The sequence below is a fragment of the Chelonoidis abingdonii genome, chromosome 15 (genome assembly GCF_003597395.2).
Source record: "Chelonoidis abingdonii isolate Lonesome George chromosome 15, CheloAbing_2.0, whole genome shotgun sequence".
NCBI classification, from domain to species: Eukaryota; Metazoa; Chordata; order Testudines; family Testudinidae; genus Chelonoidis; species Chelonoidis abingdonii.
In genome coordinates this window covers 34,093,648-34,113,631 of record NC_133783.1, presented here as the reverse complement: position 1 = coordinate 34,113,631, position 19,984 = coordinate 34,093,648, and the positions used below count along the sequence as shown (strand labels likewise).

Genomic DNA, 19,984 nt, shown 5'->3' with positions numbered 1-19,984 from the left:
CCCACATTCTGCCATATATTTCATGGCTCGGATGATGACCCTGCACATGTTGTTCATTTTAAGAACACTTTCACTGTAGATTTCACAAAATGCAAAGAAGGAATCAATGTGCGATTTTTAACCGACCCAAGGTTTACGAATCTGAAGTGCCTTCCAAAATCTGAGAGGGACAGGGTGTGGAGCATGCTTTCAGCAGTCTTAAAAGAGCAACACTCTGATACAGAAACTACAGAACCCAAACCACCGAAAAAAGAAAATCAACCTTCTGCTGGTGGGATCTGACTCAGATGATGAAAATGAACATGCAGCAGTCTGCACTGCTTTGGAATGTTATTGAGCAGAACCCATCATCAGCATGGACTGAGAAACATTATGGGTGAAATGCTGGCCCCTCTGAAAGTCAATGGAAGTTTTGCTATCAACTTCAGTGGGGCCAGGATTTCACTTTATATGCCTTCATTATATTAAAATAGAGACTGCGTACCATGTCTTCAGCTGATATGAAATGGTCTTGTTTCATTGAACGCCAATTGCGCTAAACTTATTCACTCTAGTTGACAATCTGGCCTGTTATTTCCTTTAACTATATAATAATGTAAATTGTATTTTCAACAGATACAGCAGAATGGTTTTTGGTGGCGGGCAGTAGATGGGAAAGTGATCTTTTTATTTTAAGCCTATTATTTCAAAACCACGGTATTAGAACAGCTTCCTGTAGCAGTAACCATTGAAAAATAACATGCTTCTCAACATATGCCTATGCAGCATTGGTCCTCTGAATTAACACACAAGTATCTTGGGAAGAGAGAGATATATGCTATGTTGTTCCCCCACTGTGCCACTGAAAAGAAAGGGCCTGATCCTGAGAGGCTCTGAGCACCTGCGTTTTCCACTCAGGCAAACATCCCTATTTAGCAAGGCACTTATACACATGGTTACGTCCTAAGGAAGTCAGTGGGACTTCACCAAACTCAAAGTGTTTTGCTGAATAGGAATGTATTCCAGCACATGCTTAAGTGGTTTGCTGAATCAGAGTTTGAGTAGGAGTGGTGGGTGCAATGCACCTCTCCGAGTCAAACAGAATATGTCCGGCACAGGAGTAGTCTCAATGTATGTGCAAGTGATACATTCAAAGGGATACCTTTCATTTCTTTTTCATTTCTGGTGGAACAATAGGATACTTTTTTTTTTTTTTTTTACCTTAAATTCTCCTACCACTGAAGGGTCATCATTGTCCTCCGATTTGCCTCTGTACAGCTTAAATGTATCACAGAAATCTGTCAAGTGCTTAAATTCAGGTACCTCCTCTAGTTCACAATCATACACCTAAGGTAAAATTGAAGTGACATTTAAAAATTTAACACACACACCAAGTCCATTAAAAAGCTAGTGTCATTTTGGTATAGCAAAGCTGTACTCCACTTAGGAGATGTTAGGGCACAAAACCATTCAGTATTATTTGCACTCTTACCTCTTTACAGGGGGAGAAGAACAGAATCTATTTGGAAAATGAGAGTTGTTTCTGGTGCTGCCAATCCCCACTTGTGTCTTAATCAAAACCTGAATCAACTGCATTCCCCAACCTTAACCTCACTTGTTCCCCCATAGGTGTATACATGAAAAAGTGCGAGTGGTCTTAGAAAAGGATATTTCTGGCTCCAACTTACACCAATGCACAAAGAAAAATATTAATTAAATATACAGAACTGCAGGCTCCATCAATGTGCTTCTGAGCTTTTCTCCAGAGAAATCAATGGTAAAACTCCTATTGAGATAGTGGTGCAGGATCAAGCCCTTAATATCTGTGTCTTGTCAACAGAGGGTTGACCTTTCTGGAACTCCTTTCACGACCTTCCCCCTCTCCTCCGCACATGCCCTGATGTGGGAAGAGTCACAACTTTCCTCACTAATATTAAAATCAGAACGATATTAAGGGTCTTATCTTTATCTTGGCTTCCCTGTTTGCATGCCCAAAATAATTACAGACAGTTATGTGCCTGCATTTATTTGTGGTCGCATCTGGTATTGAGATGCTATTTATGAACCTACATATCAGGTAGACAGACATCTATATGTCTTTTGTTGTTGTTTCGACCAGGTGAAAATGGGAAACTGACTCCAATCCATTTAGGGCTGTCAAAACACCAGTTTCACTGTTCAAGTTCTGTTATGCACAATATGATACTTTGGAGAGAAGTCAGATGAAACTTGTGATGAGGTTGGATTGCTTACAATTATGGCAATGTGAATAGACAAGACTTAATCATTTGTTTTGGAGACTAACAATCAGATAAAAATAATTGTATGTCAAAAAGAGAGAACATTTTGACCTACCAAAATGTCCCTTTAATTTTTGTTATTAGTACCTTTAAAGTGTCATATCCTTTTTGAATATATTGTCCACATTTTTCATGCTCTCCCACTGAAGCGTAAAATTTGCTCCACCAATCAACAATCTCTTCTTCCTTAAAAGAAGAAAAATCCCTTTTTAATGGTAGATAACAATGAACTTTATAAGAAGAACTTTCATCTTGAATATGCACCTAGCCACAGCAATCTATGCATTTCGGCTATTGCAATGAATTCTAGATACCATGGTGACTGCCCCCTTCAAAATGCAAACATTTAATTTATTCATAATACCTAGAGTAAACAGGTCATAAAATTCTTTTGTATGAGGGTTAAATACATCAGTCCTGAGATGGGTAAAACTCCCATTGACTTCAATAATACCGATACAGTTAGAATTATATTGGTCCAAATCCTCAGCTGGTGTAAATTGGTGTCACTCTACTAAAGTCAATGGAGCTATGCTGCCTTTATACTTGCTGAGGATCTGGCCCATTGACTTCAAGGGGAGTTTTGTCAGAGTAAAGTCTACAGGATATGTCCATTAGGAAGGAATAGGGAAACCATCAATGAATTCTGGAAACTTTTACCTCACTTTTCTTTCCCCTTATACTTCACAGCGGTGTGCAAAAAAATGTATATTGTCCTAGTGCTGCACCATTATAGTGAGCAAGGAAATAATTTTAACAGTTTCTTTCAATTATTTTGTCAGCATCTTATAGGTTTGTTGTGTGTCTAATTCTATAGGGAATAGACAGGTAAAGTCACCTGTTATTTGTAGAAAGTAATCACTCTAGAGAAAAAAACCAGGTAATAATATGTTTACAGTGAATAAAAACTATGAAAAATATTAAAGGATTGTGGTATTTATAGAGGCGATTAGTGTTACTCGAATCAATAAATCTGTTGTTTTTAATAACTTTTGGTTAATGTGAAGGCTCACATTTCCGTTTTGCATAATTTTCCTAAATTTTCCATTCTGGTCAAATAGTGCAGGCAGCATTTTATTTTGATGTTTTTCAAAAGTTACGGATTCCTCCTCCACCCCCTAAAAGTACCAAAACCAGAATACAAAGTTAACTTACCGATTTCTACCTGGAGTTTTGACCTACAAAAAAGCACTATGCTATTATAAATAAGGAACATTGTAATTACCTTTTCTGTAAGCTGTTCATAAGGATCCATTCATAAAAAAGAGCAAAACAAAAAAAGAGGGTAAATAAAAAAACAGGGTTTATAATGTTTTACATTGGGGGCAGGTGATGAAGGAAAATTTAGTTTTCATATATGTTTTCTATTTCACAAAATGTTTTTCTTATTTAGGAATTATTCAGAGATGATTTGTTGCTTTGTTTGTTGAACTATAGTATTTATTACATACTCAATTAAATGTTGAAAGTTGTCAGGATTGGGAAATTTATGTTTTGGTTCTTGTAACAATGTTTTAAAAAGTAAACAGAAAATGCGTGAGAGTGTATTTATACTCTTGTGGGACACAACGCAGAATTCCTGTAACCCCACAGCTTTCACAGATTTGTTTGAGATGTGCAAGGAGGAGTGTGCAGGATCTGACCCATACTTTTCTTGGTTGGTTCACTTACAAGTGGTTCTAGGACTATCTCTAAATCAAACATAATAATTTTTAATTCCACAGAGATTTTGTTCCAAAGGATCTTCACAGACACACACACAGTAATTTGGGTTGCTTTGCTCTTTTTGAAGACTCTCATATTTTACTCCTTACATACTTATGAGCATTAGCAACTATTTTATAAGTCTTTTTGTTTGTGTTTTTATTGCCAATTTGCTGCTTTAAAAATTGCGAACACTCTAGAGTCTGAAAAAATGTGAAGAATTATAAGTACTCGCAACAACTTTCACAACTGCAAAATTAATTATATAATTTACATTATGAATAAGGATCTTCCACGAAGAGCAAATACTGTACCACACTTATCTGGAAGCAATGATTACCGCTAGTGATTTTCTGTGTTTATATCACCCATTGTGTTCTAATTTAGAGGTATAATAATTAGATTGTTGTGCAAACCGAAAGAAATCCAGAAAATAGCATATGAGAATACAAACCAATAGTACTACTCAAAATTCCTTATGTCTATCATGAAGGTAATTATCCTGTTTGGATATTAAAATATACTGTATTTCAGTCATCATGGCTAACTTTAAGATAAAATCAGAAGTATCGCATGGTAACAAATAATTTCATACTGTCTGAGGATTTATGACAATTTCTAAAGAGGCAGTTTGCCCTCAGAAACTCTGATTACCTATCTGTTCACCTACAGGTATGTAATAAATTTAAATATCTTGCATTTTTTAATCTACATTTTTTTTTTACTAGTTCACAATGTTGAAGATAGATGAATGACAGTTTTTCATGAAAACAACGTTGTTTGCCTTGCTGTGCAACAAGCTTAATTCTTAACTCTGAATTAAGGGGATTTACCACAAAACATAATTATTTATGGTCTCTGAATGTTTCATCAGAACGTAATGTTCAAGGTGCTGACTGGTTTAAGACTCTTTTTTTTTTTTTCCTGATATACCATCAAATGTCTTTTCAAACAACATTTTTAATAGCTTTGAAAAATGTTTAAAATCCAAATCCCACAAATCCCCACCACAAACTGTAAATATGATCTAGATTTTGGATACTGTTAATATTAATAAGCAATGTTCATTCATAAAATGCAAGTGATTTAGGCTTAAATCATTATAGATAAATTGAGATTTTGGAGAGAAATATTCACATGGCAAAGACCAGATAAAAGAATTTATCAATTTCTTTAGCTCATTATGACCTCATTATGTATCATTATAAATGTTCTTTCATAACAAATATTGAACTGCTATTTATTTATCTGCTCTAATTTATGGAGACCCTGTTCTATCAGCCACAGTTGAGTCTTAGCAAGGTAACAGAATTATGTTTGTATTTACTGTTGATTAATTGGTATGTTTTTCCCTGGAAAAATCTAATTTTAAACAAAATCTGAATATTGGTGGGAGGGCTGAACCAATCATTAATTCTGAACTGCATATATAAGACACGTAAAGGAACTGGAAGAACTCTCTAGTAATTGTAAATATACTGCTGTACTTGACATAAAAGCATCCTTCACTCCAAAATCTCTCTACAGAAGAATTATCAAAAGAGAGGTGAAAGCCACATGACCAAGGCACCTAAATCCCCACTTGGTTATCTTCATGCATTAGCTTCATACATACATGCACTGTTGTTGGAGAAACCATTTTGCTGAGTGCTGTTGACATACTGCTTAAGCACTGGAAATTGGAATGTAATTGATGAAATTTCTGCATCTGGGCCCTTAGTGTGTTATCTGTACATCACATAAGCTTTCCAAAAATATACTTTTAATTCTTCTAAAGAGTCCTTATATCATATGGATGCTATTAGTCAGGACCGGCGCTAAGGTTTCTCGCGCCCTAGGCGCACAGCCATTTTGCTGCCCCCCGCGCAGTCATTCCTGCAGAGGGTCCATTGGTCAGTGGCTCCGGTGGAGCTGCCGCAGTCATGCCTGCGGGCGGTCCACCGGAGCAGCCGACCGTTCGCAGGCATGACTGCGGCAGCTCCACCAGAGCCGCGGACCAACGGACCCTCCGCAGGCATGCCTGCGGCACGTCAACCGGACCCGCCTGCTGCCCCCCTGGCAAAATGCTGCCCCCCGAATAATCCTGGCGCCCTAGGCGATTGCCTAGGCTGCCTAAATGGTAGCGCCGGCCCTGCTATTAGTGTATGCAATGCAATATTACATTTACTAAATAGATGTCCAACTCTAAAAAAAAGTTGTCGAGCACACTGTATAGTATTTATAAGTTTTCCCTTCTATGGGTGAAATCCTGGCCCCATTGAAGTCAATGAGAGTTTTGCCATTGACTTCATTGGGACCAGGACTTTTACCTTAGGGATCTATTTTGTATATAATTATTGAAGGACATAAAAAATTCTTAATATGGATTGTGGACTTGGAAAGCGTTAACATGATTAGAACAGAAGGTCTGTTTTGTTTCTACTATATTATGTTTAACAGCAAGTCTCTATGTGTGAGAAAATAGAATATGGGAAATGCATTGTTATGAGGTCTCTAAATAAGTCCACTCTTTCTGATATTAAGATCCTGAATGAGTAGTGAAAAAATGTGTACACTACATTCAATGAACATGTTAGCAATAGGGCCAAGCCACAAAATTTGAATCTGAGTTTGAACTTTCCCAAAGTTCTGGAGTGTTTTCATTGATGACCTCTGTAATATTAAAAAATCTTTACTTGTATAAAGGAAAAGGTGGAGTCACACAAACCAACAAAAACAAATTAAATCCCAAAGCTGTTGACTTATGCTTAAAATTTAATATAGATGTGCATAAGAAAAGAACCAAAGAGGAAAAGTTCCTGTATGTTTGAAACATCTGGTTTCCAAATACAAATTTTATCATTCTGCTTTTATTTTTTAAGGAAAAAAAACCGTTATCAAAATTGTGGACGAAGAGCCTGTACAACTTAAAAAAAACCCAACACCCTTTAAAAATATTGTTTTGTTTGTTTGTTTGTTTTTAAAAATTTGTTAATTAAAAGCATCTACAATCAGTAATTTGAGAGAACCTGCAAGCTAAGGGGTAAATTTTGCAAACCTAAAATCAGTGGGATTTGACCCCAGGTTTTAACAAAGACCAAACTTTTGTAATTGAATTATAAATAGCTGTAAAATAAGGTTTTATAATAGGATTGCTGAAAGAATCAGAACTTTGGTGAGATTCACAGGACAGAACAGAAAGAAATATACATGATGCCCTGGACAGCAGATATGATATGAATTTGGGATGGCCATAATACTAAGAGAGTGGCAAAGCTATGACTGAGATACACCTGCCATTCCAAAGGCATCAATAAATCCTTTATACAATGGTCTTGATTCTATACTCCAAAGGGGAAGAAGAGAGCCAGCTGGGACCCCCTCATTCACAGGTGTCAAACCCCAGTGGCAACTCAAATTTACACCAGTGGAGAATTGGACAATTCTTTACCATGCCCCCTCAAATCACCTCACTACCACTACCACCACACTGCACTCCCTTCCTTCCCCCAAGCCCAAAGTGAACATGGAGGGGAGGGGCAGTTAGTGCAGAAGGAGGCAGAGAGTTCCCTTGTGTAAGGGAAATGTTTCATTGGCTATCTCTGGCTGTTTCAAAGTGCTTTTGCGCTGCATAAAGACCTTAGGTGACCAGAGAAATTCCTCCACCTGCATTTTGTTTGCTGTACTTATTTTTAAAACGTTTGGAAAGCATTACAATTGTTAATTGGTACTATATTTTGCATGCTTCTCCCTGTTCCTTGTTTTGCCTTGCATCCACAAATCTGGCATCTCCTGGATGTCTCATCAAAAACTTTAAGTTTAGTGTGGCTAAAATTAAAAAGTGTCACTTATTTCTTCCTCCAAACCCTCTCCTTTTCCTGCCTTTTCTCTTACTGCTGATAACACCACAATCCTTTCTGTTGCTCAGAAAATAACCTGGAGACATCTTTGACTCCTCTTTCTTCCTGCTTCTCACATCCATAGTGCAACCTTCAAGCTAAATTAAGTAAAATATTTTAAAACAGAAACAACACAGAAGACTCAATATTTTGGTATTTTGATGTACCTGGTCAGCCATATGCAAACTGCAAATGCTTTCCAGAGGTGACTGTGTTAGTGAATGGACTCAGCCTCACACTACTTCTAGCTGAATGGAAAGGTTGGACAATGGACTGAATGTATACTGTTAGCTGCTTGAACATATTGATACATCTATAGTCTGGCAGCACTCCTGGTATGCCTGTGATAAACATCTGCTGCTTTCACTGGCACTGTTTATATAGCATAATTACAGAGCAGCTACGCTACATGAAAGACAAAAGAGGATTGCATAGAGAGGGATCCTCAGTAAAGCAAGAAAAGAAGCATTAACAAAATATTATGCACATCATAACTGCAAGCCCCAGTGACAAAAGAAAAAAGATAAATAAGCACAGAAGTAGTTGTTTAAGATTTAGTGTGTTAAGCATTAAATCTGGGTGAATAACTCAAAAATGTGCAGCAAGTGCTTGCTCAAAAACTTGAATTTAACACCAGTTGTGTCTGTTGTTGAATTCACTTTGACTTTTGGAGATGCTTTCTATGAACAATCTAGAAAATGAGTTTACGGGCAGGAGTGGTCACAAAAATATTTTGAATTGTAAGCAAATATTCAAGAATAGTCACAGAGCACAGCTTTAGAAGTTGTAAATATAAATATTCACAATAGAAACCTGATTTTAAGTATAACTCATCCAATCAGGAAACAGAAATGTGCTATATGACCTAAGAGTTCAATAAATCAATCAACACTTCTAGAATTTCATATCTGAACACCTTCAATAAACTGCTCATGAATGATCAAAAGACCAAAAATTATTCATCAAAAATATTTGGTGAATAATTCGGAACAGAAAATAATTTGAAAAGTTATAAACTGCTCACAGACAATTCATGAACAGATAGTAATGTATTCTTAATCAATTTATTCTATTAATTATTTACTCAACTCTGCATGAAATACATCATTTCAATGTTAACCATAAGAAAAAGAGTAATAATAATTAAAATACTTCCTTTGCTCCCCTGCCATGATACAAATTTATTTGAAATGACACTCCAAAATGCTCCACCAATTTTGCAGTTGCTTCTGTGCCTTGGGTGGAAAAGCTTACAGAAATCCAGAGTTGTATGCTAAGTAGTTGTTAGTAAATCATGTGTCCAAAATATGAAAGTCAAGCATCAAATTGCAAAGATTACCTGAGCTGCTAGTAGTGGCTTTGTGTCTTCCACTTCAATGACCACATCCCGACGAGGCACAGCAGACAGGAGGCTAACTGTAAATGAAACATTTTCTTAAGGTGAAATATGCCAGTCAATTTTGCTATCAGAATTTAAATTCAAATGTTATAGAAGATGTAAAAGAATTGTTTTGCGTGGGTTTGACTTTTTAAAGCAAGCAGTTATTTGCAATGTTTTGTTAACTGCTACTCAGGATTAGCTCTTTAAAGAAATTAGCAAGCATTAGCTATGTTACATACATACTTTTCTCTCTCACACAAACTCATATCAAAAGCAATGGAGTTTGAAGAAAAAGCAATAATGGGACATTTTCAAAGCTGCAAACGGCAGGTTGGCACTTAATACCTGTTGAACATCAGTGTATGTTAGACTCTTACTTGCCATTTATGGTTTTCAAAATCTTCCCATAATGGGTTGCAATTGAAAAAAAAAATGCTGCCTATATGCTTAATATGACAGTACAGTATAGTGAACTGATGTAGTCCATTAGGAGCCTGATCTTCAAGATGATCCACGTGGGTGCTTATGTGGTCCAAATGCATGGAGCAGATTAGGTCCTATATTTCCCTGTGACTTCCTTTTTTAAAAAAGCTACTGTGGTATTTCCATCCATTCCCTGGAATAATGATGATGGCTTTCTAAGGAGCAGTGCACATAAACCAGGGGGAGGGATGGCTCAGTGGTTTGAGCATTAGCCTACTAAACCTAAGGTTGTGAGCTCAATCCTTGAGGGGGCCATTTGGGGATTGGTCCTGCTCTGAGCAGGGGGTTGGACTAGATGATCTCAGTGAGGTCCCTTCCAACCCTAATAATCATTGATTGTAAGTAAAAGATGAGACGTTTAAATAAACAATGGCTTTCAAAATAAATTTACCCTTAAAATATAAAACCATCTTCATAATAACTCCCTCTTTGCTTTCAGTCTTTTATCTTGCTCCTTGAGTGTCATTCTCTACATCAGTACTACCAATTACAACAGTCATTTAAAAGTAGTTATATTGCATGCACGTGCTACAGAAGCCTTTTGGGGGTACCAGCTGATCCAGTGGGCTGACACTGCCTGTTGTAAGAATACAGACATTGCCCTTTAGGTTGTCATCTCTCTTCTGAGGCTCTATAGATTACCGCATTGGTGATTAATACTGTGAGTTTGATTTTTCCACTCAAACCACACTGTCACTAACTTAATAAGCAACAGTAGGTGGCCATAAATCTATTCCATATATATAGTGAACATTCAAGGAGGATTACTCCAATCTTCCTCAAAAAAGGAGGGGAATTGTTGTCATCTTCTAGCTGCCTACCTTTTAGTTGTGGTGCAATGTCTTCTGTAGTAGCGTAGGGGTCACAGCGAAAGTCTTCTAGGGACTCAATGGTACACTGTCCCACAACTGGTTTCCGTCCGAACTGTCTGTGGTCTATCACTTTAATAACTAGTGATGGAGCGTATAGCTCCTCTTTGGGCAAAAGCTAGAAGTTAAAAATAGAGTTTAATTGCTTGTGTTTAGAACTATGGTAGATAAGGAGAATAAAGAGTTTTTGCCTGAGTAAAGACGACAGGACTGGGCCACAGTCTCAGTAATTTAATACTGAACTCTCATGATCTGTGCATGTATATTTGCATACATCATGCAGCTCCATGCTGTACTAATTCAATAAATGTCAGTATAATAATTTTTTTAAAGATACATATATTCCCTCAAAGTAAGATTTCCTGAGCCTCAGATATTACAGTGATGAGGGCCATATAAGTACCTAGACAGAGCTATAGACAGATCATCAACATAGTCATATTGATTGGTAGCATTTGGGAATATATTATTTTGTCAGCATTTGTGTAGAAATGTTTAATTATCAATATGAGAATTTTCAGACTCAAATGTCTTACATTAAGTCAAAGAAGAATTGCTTATTCCTTCTATTGATTTTTCTACTAAAAACGAAATCTAGAGTGTAGAACATTTAACACTACTGAAGATCTTTGCACTGTAATTTTAACATCATACCACTTCCATGAAGAGAACAGAACATGGAAAATTTGGTGTCTTTTTGAGGTTTTTGATCACTACAGACTCCACCATTTTACGACCGCACTCTACAACGAGACTTGGAGAAGTAACAGAAGCCATTTGGTAGTTTTTCATGTTCCGTAACCCCCAGGCAAGAATCTGTAAATAAAATCCAGTATAGGCATTACTAAGGGAAACCAGTGTGCTAAAAATGATACTGAAAAAACAATGTCTTTCCAGTTATAAGGTATGGCTGATTATGTGTCTATATATATATAGAGAGAGGAGCTTTACTAAAATATGTTAATGACACTATACTGGAAAATAAGCCATCTGTATTTATTTTATTACCACATTATTTATGGAAGCAAATATATAAAGACATTTTCTATCTTCAAGATGAGATTCCTCTCATTATATTTAGTTAATCTGAGCAGCATATACTACCTCAATAGCAGTGAGCTGAACAACAGGTCTAATTCCTTGAGGTACCATGTAAAGCTTTGGTGCTTTTTGTGATGGAAGAATTGGAAGGTTGGAGCCATCCTATGAAGACAAGCACAGAAGCACTGGTTTCTCTCTTTTTTCATAAACAGAGTGCACTGTATATAGTAAAACATTCACTACTGTAATTGTTTCAATATACCATACAGTTTGGAAGAATATATATATTTTTTAATTACCTTGTCCCTCAGAATAAGCTCTGCAGCTAAAAGGATGCTCCCACAAGCTTTTCCTCCATTCATTACAGGATACCAGAGAAGCTTAGGTGTGTCATCCACTCCTGGGGTTAGCTTTACCATAGGAGAGCAAACACTTCTTCCTAGAAACTCATCTTTGCCCTGGACAAATTGGCCAATCAGAAATCATAAACTTTAATTAATCTGCTATCTTCAAATAAACAACCAAAGGAGAATCAAGACAAAAAAATTCACATACCACTTGGTCATTGTCAAAAAGTTCAATAACCACATTAGGTGGATTTTGCATTACTGTCTGTGGGTCTCCATAGATTTCAATTTCATTAAATATGAGCGTTTGGTCCCACATAGGATTCAGAGTTGTAGGGATGATCTCAGTTGTTTTGCTTTGATGGAGGAATGAAACATGAGCATATGGATCTGAAAGGCCATACAAAGATTTAGAAAATATAATTAAAAAAAAAACATGTCCAGATCCTCAGCTAATGGAAAATGGTCCATGTACACCAGATGAAGATCTGGCCCACATTATTTTCCTTCCCTCTTTGTCTCCTCCCAGTTCAAGTCTCTTTACCTCAGTCTATAACAAACACCTATGGGTGGTGATAGCAGGCAGCAAGCAACCCTATTACAAAGTATAACATCCCACTGTATTGATTAGAAAAATCTTATCCTGCTCGTATTAAAAGCAGTGCATGTAACTCTAAAATGTAATATTTATAGACACCACAGTGACAGTGTGGTAGAAATACCTGGATGCATAACTCTTCATCCACTGTAATGAATATGTATGAACCTACGCATATGAGCTGTGAAAACTAATCTGACCTGAACCTTCACTTATTCCTCCATTGAATCTTTCTTGAGGCTTGAAAAGTTTACCATTTTTCCTTCACTTTCACATGCCTGCGTACTTTCTGTTCTAGCTTGAATCAGAAGTTCAAGTGCCTTAACACCATCACCAAATAAATAGATAAATAAATAAATAAATAATTTTGGCCTGATTATAAACAAGGAATCTCCAGAAATCTCTGGGGAGATTTCTAATCCGGTCTTGGGGACCAAAGATTGATTAGCGGAGCTAACCCTGAGGGGAAAAGAAATGGACACAATCCCATAGCCCTGGGTACTTGCCCACCATAGCTATCAAAACTCATCTGTGAATTCCCCATGATGACAGGTATCCCAGTTTTTCCTTTAAAAAGTCTCTTCACTCTGTGTTTGTATCACAGCATTAAAACCTATCCTTTCTGTCCAAACACTCAAGAGCCATCAAGTCACTGGAGGTCCTCACACAGTGGCAGAATTTAGGCGGTTACAAGATTGGTAATATTTTTCATTATCAAGCATGCCTGGATTTGAAACTACAACTTGGAGGTGATAGTCTTCATATTTTGTTACTAGTTTCCTGAGCCATCTGGTTCCCTCTTCAAAGTCCTTCATGATATACAAATACATCATCACACACAATGGAATGGTTAACATAGAACTGATGATGAACTTTTAAATTCTCAGTTTGGTTACCGCAGAGTTTGCTCTGTGCACATCTTGAACACCACAATAATGTGTGTAATGATTAAAATGTCCTATGAATCAGAAAATTAGCTTGAAAACTAAAACGAAATTTTGGCTATACGAGCCTCCTCTTACAATTACTGATATATATCCTCTATCTAAGCTGCTTCTTGATGCACAACTCCATGGACTCATAAATAATACAAAGAGCTCATTCTAGTTCTGACTAGATGCTGAACAATCAATTCTACCAGGCTATTGCATACATCAGGCTTTGGCCTCAAACATGCTTATTTATGGCAGCCCCCTTCCTCTTGTTAAACAGACCTAAATGATTGAGGTGTTCTAAGTCTACTATTAGGTAGACCTCTAAATCATCGGGATCTCTGAAGAAGGTATCTGATGATGGATATTAACATTTCCTCTACAAATTGCCATTACCAAGCACCAGAGGCTATTTTAAAGGTTATCTTTAGGTCAGCTTCAACAGCCTCTAGCTAAGTAACTAATCCAAGGTTTATGTACTTTTATGTAAACCTTCAAACATTATTGCTGTTAAAGTACAAGGTTAGGCATTTAGGTTTATGTGTGTCTGCATCTGAGGTATCTGTCAACTGGGGGGTGTTGTTGTAGATCCTTTGTGTTTCTTTTTAATTGCTGCATATTCAAATAAGTCCAAAACAGTGACATATGCTATATACAAAAAAATTGAACTCAGACAACATATGAGAAAACAGCATCGCTGCTACAATATACTTCATTCTATGTTTCTATAACAAATTATGGAATGCACTAGATATGTTCAATTAATAATAAAAAGGGAAGAAGAGGAAGAGAGATGAAAACGTGGAAAAACAAACAAAAAAAACCCCTGAAAAACCCAACCCCCCATCCACAGTGTATTCATTCTATCCCTACCCCGTTAGAAGTTCAAAGTCATGTTTATACAGTATCCCATTCTGTCCATGCAGTGAATTTTTCATTGCGACTAACAAACATTAAATACTTGAGTATTAGTTTACTCTTGATTACAAAGACACAGACTGATACATATAGGTAGAAATATCTAAGAGTTTCCTTATGGATGGAGCTATGATAAAGTCATACAAATGAATACCAGGAGTAAAAGCAATTTGTCTGATCATCATGCTACCATGGATAAACTACTACAGTTTATAAATCTTTACAATAGATCATGTGCCACTATTGCCTATTAAGGGTAACACATTTTTAGTTCCTGTACAATTAAGCACTAATGAATACCTTTGTACAAATAAACAAGACCCATGCTTAGCAGTAAGGTACATATAATCTGCAATTTCTGTACACGTCAATATTAGTGCTAACGTAATATAAAACTTTAGATAAGGCAAGAACTTGTTGATACAACAAGCAGATATAGCTTGATTCATCTCTGCTACCCTATGGGGGGTGGGGCAGGATTACACACTGCATAGTCTTGGGTCAAAAAGGAGAAGCTAGGGCCCCGGAGAGATTCATCCATGGGGAAGTATAGGCAATGTTTGCACTGCCTCTCTCCCTACAGGAGAGGAGCTGGGAGAGCTGTCAAGGGGGTACTGCTGAATCAGTGCACTTCTCGGATGCACTAACCACCCCTCCTTGTTGGTCAGTACTGTGCACTTTGGGGATGTGCTGGCCAGCTCCAGATCCCACTCAGTAAAGCTGTAATTACTGCCATAGGGGCCTACAGGAGGTGAATCAAGCTATCCTATAACTAAAATAAGCTATTCATTCATTGTAGGGAGTGGGTTTGTTGACTTGAATAGGATTTTTCCATACCTGAAAAGCTGTCTTTGTCTAAAGCAATAAGATTTCTTGCCTGATAGATGTAGCAGCGAAGGTGGTAACTATACACTCCTATACAAAATAAACAAAATGAGAGTCCAGATGTAGTGGCTAGAATAAAACGAGTGTGATTCTTTTAATTAGGCTATTTTGCATTTGTAAAACTGGCATTCAATAGCTTCTGAACCAAAGAATGAGCAATTTTAGCACCATATATTAACTTGATTATTTGTGACCAGTGTACTGGTACTATCAGGCTAATGTATGGGAGCTGCTTCTACAGCCTAACACAAAGTAGATGAAGATCCCTAGAATGGGGTAAAATGGAGGCCATTCAGTTTTTTCACTTCTGACTCTGCAGGGGACTTTAAAAAGTCCTAACAAATTACTCTGTTCAAAAAAGTCTGGTAATCAGATGTAACTTCTCATGCACCTGTCTTCAATTATATGGGATTAGAGGTCAGGACCAACAGTTCTTCCTTCAAGACTTTGAAGGTAGAAGTAGCACTGAAAACTGCAGGATTCACCCCAAAGCAAGCTAGCCCTGAATGTATTTTTGAACATTTTTTAATTCCTCTCTGTCTCCCCCAAATCCAGAACGTTGATCAATACAGTTCCCTGGCTTACTTTGGGCCAAAGCCTGATCCCATGAATTCAGTACAAGTGTTGCCATTGACTCAAAAGGGAGCAGGAGCTTATTTAAGCATATTAGACATTTTATTTAAAAAAATAAAATTCCATAAAATAGTTTTCTTAGCGCAATATCCGAAGATCAGAGGGTAAATAGAAACAAAAGTCTGAACTGGAAACTTTTTTTTTTTTTTGCTTGGCTTTTTATTTTCAGCTGAATCCTACTTGAATTCTGAAAACCAGCTGAAGGGCTTGTAAACCAAAGCTCTGGTTCCTTCCTCTGATGCTTCCTCCCCTCCCTCCCCCAAAAGTGTATGTTATGCTTATGACAGGTAATTCTTCATTTTCCACCATTGCTTGGTTACAGCAGAATTTAGCAAGCTGCTTCCAGACTTATTTGACTATGATTAAACGGAAGGGAGAGGGGACAACTCAGGGGTACCAGTAGACAGTAATAAGAGCATGTGTACAAAGAGGAAGAGCTGAGCTGAGAGAGGACTGTTTGGATCTAGATCTGGATTATGTTTAGATTAGGGTTTGAGGCTGAAATGCAATTCAGTTTTATATTCAGATTTCGCAAGGGTAAATCTGGTTGGCTGCTTTGATTAGGTAGCCAATGAAACAAGCATTTGGCCCCAAAAGAGTAGATTGAATGGAGGGTCAATAGCACAACTGTCTATATTGCACTGTTACTAATAGGGTCCTCTCCATCAATCTGCTTTAGGTATCTGTGAGGCACCTATCAACATGGGAATTAAGCATCTCTAAATTTTCATATAATTATGAGCTACTAGAGATTATTTGACCCATATTCTTTAATCCACTTTATTGGTTTTGGTCCCGTTCACTCAAATATTTTTTAACTTTTTTCCTGATAGGATTTATATTTAGATCTTCAAATGATGGAAACAGATAAAGTTGAACATTATTAGTTGTGTTATGCATGATTTGTCTTCCAGTAGCCATTCTAGGCCCCAGTCAGGGATCTGACCATCATTGTGCTAGGAGACGTACGAGCATATAGTTAAAATACAGACACTGTCCCAAGCAGTTTATAGTCTTGGTTAGTAACAAGATGCAACAAGTGGATTCAACAAGTACGCTGGTGCGGTGTGGGGGAAGGAGGATGGGGTAACAATGTGGTTCACTACCTGGCTACTGATTATCAGTGATTGGTACGCGTAACAACAGAAGTGAGTCGTTAAGCAGGGATTTGGCAAAAACCTACTGTCAAAACTGCAGGAAACAATTGGAGTGTTGGCACCAAATACACGTGTGGCAGATTCCTTGGCTTTTTCGGAACTCTTCCCCTCTTCATCATCAAGGCTAGTGTCTGCTCCCTAAAATCACATACAAAGCCAAGTTCACTGACATTTACATATATAGAAATAACCTGATCTTCATGTTAGTGGCTTCTTATGTACACACTGGGTTTCATTTGCTTCAGCTGGGGCAAGAAGAGGTGCAAATTGTACCTCCCTGAACAAATGAAGACTAGCGTACCGCAGAAGAAGTTCATGCTTGGCTGCAGGCAAAGGTGTTTGTTCTGCCATTCTCCTTTGGGAAGACAATTTGTAAGTTGCAGTCAGAGCACTATAGAAATCAGTCTGGTAGTCATGTCCACTTCCTGGCCAACGCTGACTGATTTGGGGGGCCACTTGCAAGCAGGGCAAATGAGAAGGAGGGAAAGAGGGAACAATTGTATTGGGGGCCTGAACTCGGGGGACCCCAAATGTATAATGTCTGTGTAAATAAAGTGAAGTGGAAGGGGCTGGGATGCCAGTGAACATGATGTACCATTTCTCCCGATGGGCTTGTCTGCAAGCACCCTTCTACAGGAGAGGTTGCAAGCATTCTACACTGGCCACCAATCTCCTTTAGAGAGCTATTCTGTTGCTGGGGGTGTTATCCCCTCAGTTACACTGGCACAAGCTGGCAGCAGCTGTGAGCTGTGTCTAGCCCAATATTTATTAGTTAATAAAGGTTAAAAGGAACAGACACTAAAAAGCAAATTTTCAAAACTCCATGGGAGTCAGGACCCGAGGAAGTGGAGAAAAGAAAATAGATATTATAAACTAGATGCCTGTCATTTGCTGCTTATGATGCAAAACAAGAAAAAAATGTAGCGCCACTGCCACAAATTAGATTTTCCCTAGTACGATGCCACCATCCTTTCTGTATCTAATATCCTAGTAAAATATACTACTTTCTCATACTATGTTCTTTATACTACTCCCTAGTTAATGGCTTAGCATATACAATGTATCCCTTTAATAAACCTATGGAATAATGAAATTATGACCATAGAGATATCTTTCTATCTTCTTTCCCACTAGTTGTTTGATGCAAATATCCAGCAGAGGCAATGCCTGTCCATAGCTATTACTGACACTGTTACTCTTCATGCATTTGATTTATACCCTTGAGCAGCTTTACTTTGGTTGGACCAGCTCCTTTGCTTTTCTAGGCAGGTGGATCATTTAGGGGTTCAGTTTCTGCTGCCAAGTCTCATAACATGCTAATAGATAAATAATTCTAGGAGTCAAATAATATACGTCTTATGCGGGAGGTCAGACAATATGATCATCATGGTCCCTTCTGGCCATGAAGCCTATGAATGCCTCAGGCCACGTCTACACTACGGGATAATATCGAATTAGCTAAAATCAGTTTTATAAAACAGATATTATAAATTCGATTTCATGTGGCCACACTAGGCACAGTAATTCGGCATTGTGCGTCCATGGTCCGAGGCTAACGTTGATTTCTGAAGCGTTGCATTGTGGGTAGCTCTTCCATAGCTATCCCATAGTTCCCGCAGTCTCCCCCACCCCTTGGAATTCTGGGTTGAATCATTATTATCTCTCTCATGATGAGGACTGGGACTGAGACCAGCTATCCCACAGTCCACAGCAGTCTCTGAAAGATTTGCATTCTGCGTGAGCTCCCATGTCTGTAGTTCAGAACCACAGTGTCTGGCGTGTAGGGGATCCAGCCTCAGTTTCCACCCCACCACACACAGTGAAGAAGAAGGGACAGAAATCATCTTCTTGACTTCTTCAATGTCACTCCTATGTTACTGAATGCGTCTGGTAGACACTGCTGCGCAGTGAAGAGCAGTATCTCTCCTCTCCCCCTCGCCCCCGGTGGTAGACGGTGCAAATATGACTGTATCCGTCGTCGCATCAGCCGTGGAGTGCTCCTGGCTGGCCATAGGTGAGCATGGCCGGAGGGCGCCTGGGTAAAATGGGAATGACCCCTTACCTCCAGTAGAGGTACAACGTGGTACCCGTTTCATCATACAACTGGGGCTGAGCTTCACAGCCCCTCCCTTTCCTGTGTAAAGAAAGATTCTGGACTGTCATAGGCAGCGGCATGCTGGCCCTCTCTCACGCACTCTTCTTCTGCTGACTGTCAATAGCCCTGGGAGCTGCCTCCCCCTCATTTATCTCACTAACAAGTCTCATTCTTATCCTGCATTCTTATAACTTTATGGACAGAAATGGGGGGGGACACTGCCACGGTAGCCCCAGGAAGGTTGGGAGAGGGGGAAGCACGGGTGGGGTTGTTCAGGGGCACCCCTGAATACTGACACGGAGCAGCTGTGCTGTCTGATACACGGTCCTCTAAAGTACACGCTGCCCATATTCTTAGCAGGACTGACTCTATTTTACACAAACCATAAGGGAGGATTGACTCAGGGAGTCATGCTCCAATTTTGCTTGCGTGCGCGCCCTTGGCCGATTTCAGCCAGGGGCACTCATGATAGCAAGCGACAGTACAGAGGGGGAGAGTATACCGTCATTTCCATTGCCAGTTTTCTCCGGGAGTAGACGCTAACAGACGCCGAACCCATCTCTGCTATCATGCAAAGCAAGTGGAATGCTGCTGTGTAGCGCTGGAAAGATATCACTCTCTGTCCCGGCATCCAGTAAATACGGTGCCGGAAAAAAAAAAAACTGAACGGGGCTCCATGGTTGCCTGCTATGCAGGGCATCCAGGGAAAAACGGCACGAAGGATGTCAGCATGTTTCCCGGGAAGGAATGACTGACACATTTAACCCAGAACCCGCGATTATAC

General features: G+C 38.5%; 1 protein-coding gene across 4 annotated transcripts in view; it reads right to left on the bottom strand.

Moving 5' to 3' along the window:
* MYOF (myoferlin) overlaps positions 1-19,984 on the bottom strand; it is a 128,477-nt gene that overhangs the window by 12,451 nt on the left and 96,042 nt on the right. For all 4 annotated transcript variants that reach the window (XM_075072695.1, XM_032793123.2, XM_032793125.2 and 1 more), the window contains 11 exons: positions 17,132-17,243; positions 15,268-15,345; positions 12,191-12,372; positions 11,935-12,093; positions 11,699-11,797; positions 11,249-11,410; positions 10,547-10,712; positions 9,201-9,277; positions 3,505-3,516; positions 2,367-2,465; positions 1,201-1,326 (listed from right to left, as the gene is read on the bottom strand). In XM_075072695.1, the coding sequence (XP_074928796.1) occupies positions 1,201-1,326; positions 2,367-2,465; positions 3,505-3,516; positions 9,201-9,277; positions 10,547-10,712; positions 11,249-11,410; positions 11,699-11,797; positions 11,935-12,093; positions 12,191-12,372; positions 15,268-15,345; positions 17,132-17,243 (1,272 nt within the window). The remainder of the gene's footprint in view (positions 1-1,200; positions 1,327-2,366; positions 2,466-3,504; positions 3,517-9,200; positions 9,278-10,546; positions 10,713-11,248; positions 11,411-11,698; positions 11,798-11,934; positions 12,094-12,190; positions 12,373-15,267; positions 15,346-17,131; positions 17,244-19,984) is intronic.